Source organism: Ovis aries, chromosome 3 (genome assembly GCF_016772045.2).
Source record: "Ovis aries strain OAR_USU_Benz2616 breed Rambouillet chromosome 3, ARS-UI_Ramb_v3.0, whole genome shotgun sequence".
Taxonomy (NCBI): Eukaryota; Metazoa; Chordata; class Mammalia; order Artiodactyla; family Bovidae; genus Ovis; species Ovis aries.
Genome location: NC_056056.1, coordinates 107,866,205 through 107,877,778, shown reverse-complemented (window position 1 = coordinate 107,877,778; position 11,574 = coordinate 107,866,205). Strand labels below are relative to the sequence as shown.

The 11,574-nt window shown below is 38.3% G+C and overlaps 1 protein-coding gene across 1 annotated transcript in view; it reads right to left on the bottom strand.

Moving 5' to 3' along the window:
- Window positions 1-1,004: 1,004 nt before the first annotated feature.
- Window positions 1,005-11,574, bottom strand: part of RAB21 (RAB21, member RAS oncogene family) — a 28,512-nt gene continuing 17,942 nt past the window's right edge. The window contains 3 exon segments of the mRNA NM_001161874.1: window positions 1,005-1,147; window positions 3,940-4,028; window positions 4,531-4,585. Of these exon segments, the coding sequence (NP_001155346.1) occupies window positions 1,005-1,147; window positions 3,940-4,028; window positions 4,531-4,585 (287 nt within the window).

The window sequence follows — 11,574 nt, the reverse complement described above, 5'->3', positions numbered from 1 at the left end:
CATATAAAGCATAAGAGAAAACTAAAGCTTTGCAGAAGTGAAACTCAGCATGCTCCACCCAAATACTTCTAAGGTAACCACTCTAAAGCAAAAACGGCAGAAGTCATCTCTTTTATCCCTGCCTCCCAAAAAACAAACCCCCAAAAGAACAAAACAACCCAAAACCCAAAGGCAAATGCTGTTGCTCAATCAATCATCACATGGATTTAGAGGCAAAAAACATGACAACAGCAATAATTCAAGTAAAGTATATGAGAAAATTTAAACACACCACTTTCAAGTTAAGACAGAAGTGAAGGGGAGCTATGATCTTTTTATCAGAGTCAAAAAGCTTAGGCATTATCACCAAATGTTAATTCACTTTACAGTCATCAATGAGACTATTGTATATATTTTTGCACCTTGCACTTGTAAAAGCAGATAAAATATTTAATATGTAATTTACATTGTATTTTACCAGCTCAGCATACAGGATGTATATAGATTATATCAAAGTGTAGTAGACAGTTAGGGGCCTGTGCAAACCCTGCAAAAATAGTACTTCAGGTATCTGCTAATTAAAAAAAAAAAAAAGAAGAAAACAAAAGACATTTTGCCATTTAGAAGGGATACAATTCAAACTACCACAAAATACAAAGGACTGCAAAAATGTATACCATTCCAACAACATATATAAGTTATTAAATAAAGATTTGATTTAAAAGAATATAAATGAAGCCTTTAAGTAGGTCTTTTCTACATGCATATTATTTCTTATTAAAGAAAAAAATATGTAAAAAGGCCATTGGTAATTGCTTTGTTAACATTTGTAGAAAATGCCAATTCTCTGGTCACAAACTCCACTAGGTTTAGCACTTAAGGTCTCTGCAGTTATAAACGTAATTTAAAATACTGTTAATTCTGTAACTCCATCGGTAAAATAATGTGACTTGGAATATGGCAGTCTTCATGTTGAGGGCAATGATCCACAGTTTGTTTTTTTTTACTTTCTTAGGGGTGAACAGTTATCCAGAAGAACAGCACCCTCCGCCAACGCTCTGGGCTTGAGGTTCATCATCAATGATCTGAACACCTCGCCTTGCAGCTCCCGGCTGACTGGAGCCATTGCCTTTTGCCCTCTCATCCATTTGTGCAGTTTCTATCATTCCTAAGAGAGGGAGAAAGCAGACATCAGTTAGGACCACAACCGGAGTCTTCTGTTTCTCTAATTTCCGTTTACTATCATGATAGCGGACTTTCAACCAACAAGGAAACTAAGTAATAGCAAGGGTATTTGTCCAGCTGCATCACAGCCACAGTGACATCACCAGAGAAAACAAGTTTTTGATCCGAACAAATGACTGTATACAAGGGCCATCCTTAAGATTTTCCAAGTATACTTAGAAATATGTCAGCTCAGTTCAGTTCAGTCGCCTAGCCATGTCTGACTCTTTGCCACCCCATGGACTGCAGCACACCAGGCCTCCCTGTCCATCACCAACTCCCGGAGTTTATTCAAACTCACTTCCACTGAGTTGGTGATGCCATCCAACCATCTCATCCTCTGTCGTCCCCTCTTCCCGCCTTCAAAATATGTCAAAGAAGGTCAAATTGTTCCAAGTACAAGCAATATTTAGGGTACAAGATTATTCTTCAATTAATGTAAAACTTTTAAGCAAATAACATTTGAAAGAACCAGAGTTTAGGATGAAGGAGGAAGAAGAAAGCTGGAGGACTCACACTATCTGGTTTAAAGATACAATAGAAAGTTACTCTAATGATGACAATGAGATACTGGTGAAAAAAGAAATACAGAGTCAACAAAACAGGTCCAGAAACAGACTCCCATACATATGGTCACTTGATTTTTAACACATGTGCCAAGTTTACTGAATGAAAACAATCATCTTTTCAAGAAACAGTACTAGAACTGGACATTTACATGAAAAAAAAATGAAAAGTTCAATCTGTATCTCCCACCATATGTGAACATTAGTAAGAAATTAATTTCAGATCTAAACGTAAAACAAAATGTCTAGAAGAAAACACAGCAGGAGGGGCTTCCCTGGTGGCTCACTGGTAAAGAAGTAAATCCCAACGCAGGAGATCAATCCTCGATCCAGGAGGATCCCGCACGACTCAGAGCAACTGAGGCCACGCAGCACAACTACCGAGCCTGGACTCCATAAAGCCTGGGAGCCACAGCTACTGAAGCCTGCGGGCCCCTGAGCCGGTGCTCCACAACGCGGGGAGCCACTGCCGTGGGAAGCCCGCAGAGCCCAACTAGAGAGTGGCCTCTGCTCTCTGCAGCTGAAGAAAAGCCCACACCCAGTGAAGAGCCAGCACGGCCAAAAATAAATTAACTAATTAAAAAAAAGGAAAAAATAGGAGGGAATCTCTGTAGAAGAAAATCTTTATGACTTTGAGTTAGCAAAGATTTCTCATGTAAGACACACAAAAAATGACTCATAAAGAAAAACTGACAAATCAGACCTCATTAAAATTTAGATCTTTTGCTCTTTGAGAAACAGTTAAGAAAAATGAGAATACAAGACACAGACTAGGAGTAAATAGTTGCAAAATACATATCTGAAAAGATGAGCAAAGAAAAGAGAGTCCTTAGAACAGAATAAGGGTTCTAAACTTGGGTCCAGAGACCAATCTTGAACAATGGTTTCCAAATCGAGGTATATGGGACAATTCATTGAGATGAAATTAGAAAACAGTTTCCCCCAACCTTTCAAAATTTCTATTTTTTTAATATGTTTGACTATATACAAAATACATAAGCACTTGTATATGTTCTATAATTTTAAAATAACATATGGAGAACATTCAATCTTTTTATATAAAGATGTCATATACAACATTTACAAGCCACTGATCTAGAACCTCAGTACTCAAAGTATGGTCTGCGGACAAGTGTCATTAATCCTTGGCTGTCTGTTAGAAAACAGAAGTTCAGGCCTACATGAGACCAGCTTTATCAAATTACAATTGTAACAAGATCTCCTAGTGACTGATATGTACAGCAGTGGTTCTCATATTTTAGTATAAATCAGAATCCTAAGGAGGAATGATTAAAACACACGTTTGGAGAACCACCTCCTAGAATTTCGATTCAGTAGGTTTGGGGTAAAGCTCAAGAATTCGCACTTCTAATACATTCTCAAATGATGCTAATGCTGCTAACTCGGAGACTACATTTAGAGAATTACTCTCCCAGGTGAACTACGAATGATCTTCAGGTTTACATAATACTAGTATTTACTCCAAAGTTTGTATATATGTACATTTTTCTAGAGAGAAAACCATCATTTCATCATGTTCTCAAAAGAGTCTGTGATTTCAAGGAATGTAATTTGACAAAATCATCTCAAGCCATTATTCTACAGACTAGGGTTTTCCTAAGTATAGTATGTGTTCTATTGGTGATATGAGAAATGACTTTCAGGTTGTATATGATAAACATTTTCCTTTCTCTCTCTTTTTTTAATATGAAAAAGCATAAACATACATAAAAGAAAAACATAATGAAAATCTGTATGTCCATCACACACTTTCATCCATACTTGGCAATCATCACTACCATTATTTTTAAATCAAATTTATGTGCCAGACATATACATTTCATTCACAAATTATGATTTCTAAAGATAAAACCTTTAAAAAAATAAAAATTATTTTCAGGCATAATCACAACACCATAATTATGCCTAACAAAATTCACAATATTTAAGATCATCAATATCCAGTGAATGTTCATACAGTCCCAATCATTTCATAAATGTTCTTTTTCACTAGTTTGTCAAATTAGGATACAAATAAGGTCCATCCACTGCAACACGTTGTTACATCTCTTAAATCTTTTACTCTGTATATTCCCCTTCCATTTTTATTTTTAATGGTATTGCATTTATTTTAATATGTTTAGCAAACACAACACATCCATACACCTACTTTTACAAAGGTCAAGAAAGAGTTCCTCAATTCCTTTGTTCTGTTTGGCTGAAGTGTGATAATGTTTTGCTCCCACAGATTCTGCATACCTTAAAAAGAAAAGCAACATCAGTAATTGCTGTAAAAAAATGTTTCAAGTTTTTGACACAACTGCTATTTGAACTTCTTTTTTTTACAGTAGCACTTTTGGTGACTTATTACCAATTAACTCAGGTTTAGTGAAATTAAAATTATATACTGGTTAATATCTCTATATATTGAATCAACTTTTAAATAAGAATATATTGCAAGACTTGAAATTTTTATAAATTAATTTGCAACCCAAATATTTTAGTTTTTGTGACTCGCTATTTGGCTATTTTGCATCACTTTTATACTTTTTACTGAAACCAGAAAAAGAATTGAAAGTGAAACATCTTTAAATGTCACGAAAAGTCTAGACACTGCCAATGTAAACACACTTCATTGAATCCAATAGCTCAACCTATATTAAAAGGTTTGAGTAATAACTAAATGGTAAAGAACATGGTGCAAGGATGAAGACTTCTTACAGAGAGTGACTGATGGAAGGAAGAGAAAGAAAACACTTACGATTCTGCTTCTTGAATGGAAACATGTCTCTCCTTCTCCAAGTCTACTTTATTACCTAATTGGAAAAAGTAAATGCCAGTGTTTAACACTGATTCATTTTTATAATGAAACTAAGCTAATTCTAAACATACAAATTCTATTTTGATCCCATAGAAAAATAATGCAAATCCCCACCAGACTTCTCAGTGTCTTGAAACTATCAAGTGAACTCCTATGATATGAGGGTTGATCTTGACTGTTAAGGTGAATGCCTCAACCTCCCTCAGATGGCTCAATGCATATCCCTCCTGAAGCTGCGGCCTTGGAGAGAAAAGACCTCGCCCAAGGAGATGAGCATTCTTTTTGATTTAGAGTATAAACGGGATTAAGATTTACTAGGGAACTCTAAGAAAAAAATCTATGATTTCTATCCAAGTCTAAGTAAAGTCGCTCAGTCGTGTATGACTTTTTGCAACCCCGTGGACTGTAGCCTACCAGGCTCCTCCGTCCATGGGATTCTCCAGGCAAGAATACTGGAGTTGGTTGCCATTTCCTTCTCCAGGGGATCTTCCCAACCCAGGGATCAAACCCAGATCTCCTGCATTGCAGGCAGACGCTTTAACCTCTGAGCCAGCAGGGAAGCCCCAAGTCTAAGTGGTCCCCAATCAACTCAGAGATGCTCAGTAATTAAATAAGGCCACCTTATTGCTCATGAAAATATATTAGGCTAGCCTTTTGGATCCTAAGAATACTTTGGTTTTCTGGATGATATGAACTGATTAAAGAAAGCATTAAAATGTATGGCTTTTGAAGTACTTCATCAGTGCAAGGGAACAAACTGTACTGTTTGTTTTAAAACCGTCAGAGAACTTAGTATATGAACACCATGCAGATTTTAAATTACTGAAAATAAGTTTGGCTTTCCTTAAGCAATGGAACCAAACTCAAACTATGCTACAAAGCAACCAGAACAAAAGTGAAGAAACTTCAAAATGCAGATTCCTTATTATATACAGGCTAGAGATGAAGGTAAGAAGGCTGGACTGAGTGCTAAAGGCAAGGGAAATAACAGACAGGAAAGGGAGAAATACATTAAGAAAGGACACGTTAAAGAAATATTTTCATTTCTATTATGACCTATAGAGGTAAAAAAATCGGAGAGGGCAATGGCACCCCATTCCAGTACTCCTGCCTGGAAAATCCCATGGACAGAGAAGCCTGGAAGGCTGCAGTCCATGGGGTCACTGAGGTCGGACACGACTGAGCGACTTCACTTTCACTTTCATTCACTGCAGAAGGAAACAGCAACCCATTCCAGTGTTCTCGCCTGGAGAATCCCAGGGACGGGGGAGCCCAGTGGGCTGCCCTCTGTGGGGTCACACAGAGTCGGACATGACTGAAGTGACTTAGCAGCAGAGGTAAAAAGGGAAATCCTGTAAATAAGGTCATTTTTTTTCTTGGAACTTTAGAGCATCAAGAAGACAATTTCAGATAAAGCACTGAACTAAGCTCCCAATGAAAGATGCAATGCTTAGAACTGAGAGGTACAGGCCCAGAGGTTTTGTATATAGAAGACCTCAAATAATCTGAGCCGCTAATTATGTGCAGCCTCAAGCGACATCTGACATGGTAGCCTAAGGCTGAGAGGGAAGCACATATGCTAAAGCTCAAAAGGTCCTAACAAATTCAGTACTGAACTCTTCCTTCTTTGAACAGTTATCAGTCTATCTCAGCAAGAAAACACGTATTAGTTCTGATCTCCGACATTATTCTGTCAATAAATTTTTAAGCTGATAAATATTACAGCCAATACATCCCACAATCACCAGCAGAGTAAGCTGTTCTATGCCATGAAGAATGCAAAAGGCACCACCTAGTGGCAGATGGTTCCAACAAACAGCAACAAGATTCTGCCACAGAAAAAAGGTAAAGTTGGCTTAAAGCTCAACATTCAGAAAACGAAGATCATGGCATCTGGTCCCATCACTTCATGGGAAATAGATGGGGAAACAGTGAAAACAGTGTCAGACTTTATTTTGGGGAGGCTCCAAAATCACTGCAGATGGTGATTGCAGCCATGAAATTAAAAGATGCTTACTCCTCGGAAGGAAAGTTATGACCAAACTAGATAGCATATTAAAACGCAGAGACATTACTTGGCCAACAAAGGTCCGTCTAGTCAAGGCTATGGTTTTTCCTGCGGTCATGTATGGATGTGAGAGTTGGACTGTGAAGAAAGCTGAGCGCCGGTGAATTGATGCTTTTGAACTGTGGTATTGGAGAAGACTCTTGACAGTCCCATTGACTACAAGAAGATCCAACCAGTCCATTCTAAAGGAGATCAGTCCTGGGTGTTCTTTGGAAGGAATGATGCTAAAGCTGAAACTCCAGTACTTTGGCCACCTCATGCGAAGAATTGACACATTGGAAAAGACTCTGATGCTGGGAGGGATTGGGGGCAGGAGGAGAAGGGGATGACAGAGGATGAAGTGGCTGGATGGCATCACTGACTTAGATGGATGTTGAGTTTGAGTGAACTCCGGGAGTTGGTGATGGACAGGGAGGCCTGGCGTGCTGCAATTCATGGGGTCGCAAAGAGTCGGACACGACTGAGCGACTTAACTGAACTGAACTGAAAAAGGTAAACAGTCTCCTATAGAAAAAGGAGACTTTTGTTGAAATTAATGAAAACCCTCTCAGTTGGTTTGATAGAGCTTAAATGTCTTTTTTTTTTCCCCCCAAAATCTGCCAGAATTACTAATATCTACTTTTTAAAAATGAGGCTAGGGAAAAAGTAGACAATCACCTTATTGCCTCAAATGAATATTCGGGGAAAACTGAGACACTGCTTTATTATTTAATAACATTTAGACTTAACCAACTTTAATAAAGCCAGTTATTTTCTTTTTAAATTTTCTGCCTCGCCACCGTGGTTTGAAGTATCTTGGTTACCCAGCCAGAGACTGAACCTGGGCCACAGCAGGCAAAGCGCCAAGTCCTAAACACTGGGCCACCAGGGAATTCCCTAAAGTCGGTTACTATTATAATTGCTAACTATTTTAATAACACAATTAATATTTTAAACAAAAAAAATCCTTCTACTAAATAACTACTGTTTCTCTGAACAGTTAAGTGCTCATGATGGATTAACAGCACAGGCTAAGTCACAAGACTGCCTGTCAGTGACTGATAAGTTCAAGATCTTTGTAGCTCCTACATTCTTTTGAAGGCAAGAGAGCTAAAGTTAGCAGTTTTGAGGCTTATTTCCCTGGTAGCTCAGATGATAAAGAGTCTGTCTGCAGTGCTGGACACCCAGGTTCGATCCCCGGGTCAGGAAGATCCCCTAGAGAAGGAAACGGCAACCCACTCCAGTATTCTTGCCTGGAGAATCCCATGGATGGAGGAACCTGACAGGCTACAGTCCGCGGGGTCGCAAAGAGTCAGACACGACTAAGCAACTTCACTTCACTTCTGTTTCAATACTATTCTGTGGCCACATTGGGAACTTTCCAATAGGCTTAAAACACCTGAAAACAAGAATAACCACCAAAATAAGCACCTACTTGAAAGCACTATATACTTTCTGAGGGCTGAAGCCACTGGAGAGGAAAAGGCTATCCTGCTAAGAACACTAAAAACTTTTTCTTCTTTTAAAATACCTATTTTAATAAAGAACATGGAAGGGATATACCCATTACTAAGAGCAGATGGCTAATAGCAATAAAGAGAATTTTATTTTGCTTAGACTGGATGGAATGTGGCGTAGTGGAAACTTAAATCTGATAAAATTTGTTTTAACTTCTGGCTCATTTCAAAACTATATGATTTGAGGCATATTACTTCACCCCTCTTAGTTTCACTTTGTACAAATGTAGCTAATAAACTTTCCAAGGTTAATCTGAAAATAAGATATAATGTAAAAGGCCTAGTAAATAGTACACATGCGATGGAGAGTAGTTATTAAAATCAGCCATATCCATCAGTGAATGATCAAGTGAAAAATTAAGAGTTATGAGAGACTTAAAGCCCATGATAATTAATATATCTTATCACAATCCTGACTGGCTTAGGAAATCCTTTACCCACCCCACCCCCCAATTTAGTTAGGTTTCCTTTTGCGTTATCCCAGCACCCTCTCCTTACCTCTTCACAGCTTTTACCATAATATACAATAAGAGCTTGTTTTTCCTCTCTCACCCTACATGATAAGCTCTGGGACTACAAGGACTGTATCTATTTTTTAACTTATTCACTGTATTACTCTCAAAGCATGGTACATGGCAGCAAGTAATACATACTCCTGGTTAAGGATATGGGCCTGAAGCAACAGACAGGCCTGAATTAAAATCCCAGGCCTATCTCTAAGTACTATGTAGTCTGGGAAGTGTCACGCTCTCTAGGTCCATTTTCTCATGTGTAAAATGGCAATGGCAACAATACCTTCTTGTAGTGTTGTCAGGAGGCTTAAATGAAATAATAAGGATGTAGTTCTTAGAACAGTACCTGGCACTCAATAAGTGGTAAGTAGTTATTAACAAATATATGTTTAACAAACATACAAATGTTGAGAACAGACTATTGACAACATATTCTATTAAATAGAGCAACCACAGCCAAGAGTGCTGATCAATGGATTAACTAAAACTAGAGGGAGAAGTCTCTACTAGCAAAGTATGGAGTTCTCTATTTCTGATTTACATATTATCAGTGGTTTAGATAAGGACCGAGAAGCTTCTTACACATGGAAAAAGCTAGTAGATTATAAATACGTCAAACATAAACATTCAGAAACATATGGCAAGTTGAAATTCTTACACTTAGGTTTATATAACAGTTATGCAGGAAGACAGGGAAAGCCTAACAGAAGAGCAATACTTATAAAAACGGAATTCTGATTTTTGTTATAATCTATGTAAAAGACAAATTAAGCTGACATGACTGCTAAAAAGCATATGCAATCTTAGAGATAATAATCTAAAGAAAAAAGGAACCAAAAAGAAATGCCAGAAGTCCACAGAGAGAGTTCTAGAGTTCTTTTACTTTACCCATTAAGAATATTCCTCCACTCTAGTGAATCATGGTCTACTTTCATCTTTGGAGTCAAAACTTACCTTTGGAGTCCTTAACTCAAAAATATGTATAGTTAAATGTAACAAGAATAGATCCAAGGGATTAGATCTAGTAGACAGAATGTCTGAAGAACTATGGATGTAGGTTTGTAACACTGTACAGGAACCAGTAACCAAAATCATCCCAAAGAAAAAGAAATGCAAGAAGGCAAAGCGGTTGTCTGAGGAGAATTTACAAATAGCCGAGGAAAGAAAAGAAGCAAAAGGCAAGGAAGAAAGGGAAAGATAAACCCAAATGAATGCAGAGTTCCACAGAATAGCAAAGAGAGATAAGGCGGCCTTCTTAAATGAACAAGGCAAAGAAATAGAGAAAAACAATAGAATAGGAAAGACTAGAGATCACTTCAAGAAAACTGGAGCTATCAAGGAAACATCTCATAAAAGAATGGGCACGACAAAGGACATAAATGGTAAAGACCTAACAGAAGCAGAAGAGACTAAGAAGAGGTGGCAAGAATACACACAAAAACTGTACAAAAAAGGTCTTAATGACCCCGATAACTAGAACTGGACATCCTGGAGTGTTAAGTCAAGTGGGCTTTCAGAAGCATGACTATGAGCAAAGCTAGTGGAGGTGACGGAATTCCAGCTTAGCTATTTAAAACCCTAATAGATGATGCTGTTAAACTGCTGCACTCAGTATGTCTATAAATTTGGAAAATCCAGCACTGGCCACAGGACTGGAAAAGGTCAGTTTTCATTCCAATCCCAAAGAAAGGCAATGTCAAAGAATGTTCAAACTACTGCACAATTGCACTCATTTCACATGCTAGTAAGGTAATGCTCAAAATCCTTCAAGACAGGCTTCAATCGTACGTGAACCGCTAACTTCCAGGTGTGCAAGGTGGGTTTCGAAGAGGCAGAGGAAGCCAGAGCAAACTGCCAACATTTGTTGAATGATGGAGAAAGCAAGGAAGTTCCAGAAAAACACCTACTTCTGCTTCATTGACTATGCTAAAGCTTTTGACTGGGTGGATCACAAGAAACTGTGGAAAATTCTTAGAGATGGGACTAGGAGACCACCTTACCCGTCTCCTGAGAAACCTGTCTGCAGGTCAAGAAGCAACAGAGCCGGACATGGAACAATAGACTGGTTCCAAATTGGAAAAGGAGTACGACAAGGCTGTATTCTGTCACCCTGCTTTTAACTTATATGCAGAGTAAATCATGCAAAATGCCAGGCTGAATGAAGCACAAGCTGGAATCAAGATTGCTGGGAGGAAATATCAACAACCTCAGATATGCAGATAATACCCCTCTAATAGCAAAAAGTGAAGAGGAACTAAAGAACCTCTTGATTAGGGTGAAAAAGAGTAAAAACGTTGGTTTAAAACTCAACATTCAAAAAACTAAAATCATAGCATCTGGCCCCATCACTTCATGGCAAATAGATGGGGGAAAGGTAGAAAAACTGACAGATTTTCTTTTGCTGGGCTCCAAAATCACTGTGGATAGTGACTGCCACCACACAGTAAAAAGACACTTCCTTGGAAGGTAAGCAATGACAAACCTAGACAGTGTATTAAAAACTAGTGACATCAATTTGCTGACAAAGATCTATGTAGTCAAAGCTATGGTTTTTCCAGTAGTCAGGTATGGAAGGCAGACTGCTGAACAATTGATGCTTTTGACTTGTGCTCTTCAAGACTTTTCAGAGTCCCTTGGATAGCAAGATCAAACTAGTCAATCCTAAAATAAATCAACCCTGAATATTCATTGGAAGGACTGATGCTGAAACTGACACTCTAATACTTTAGCCAACTGAGTGAAAAGCCGACTCGCTGGCAAAGCCCCTGATGCTGGGAAAGACTGAAGGCAAAAGGGGAAGGGAGTGGCAGAGAATGAGACGATTAGATAGCATCACCCATTTAATGGACATGAATTTGAGCAAACTCTGGGAGACAGTGGAGAACAGAAGAGACTGGCGTGCTGCAGT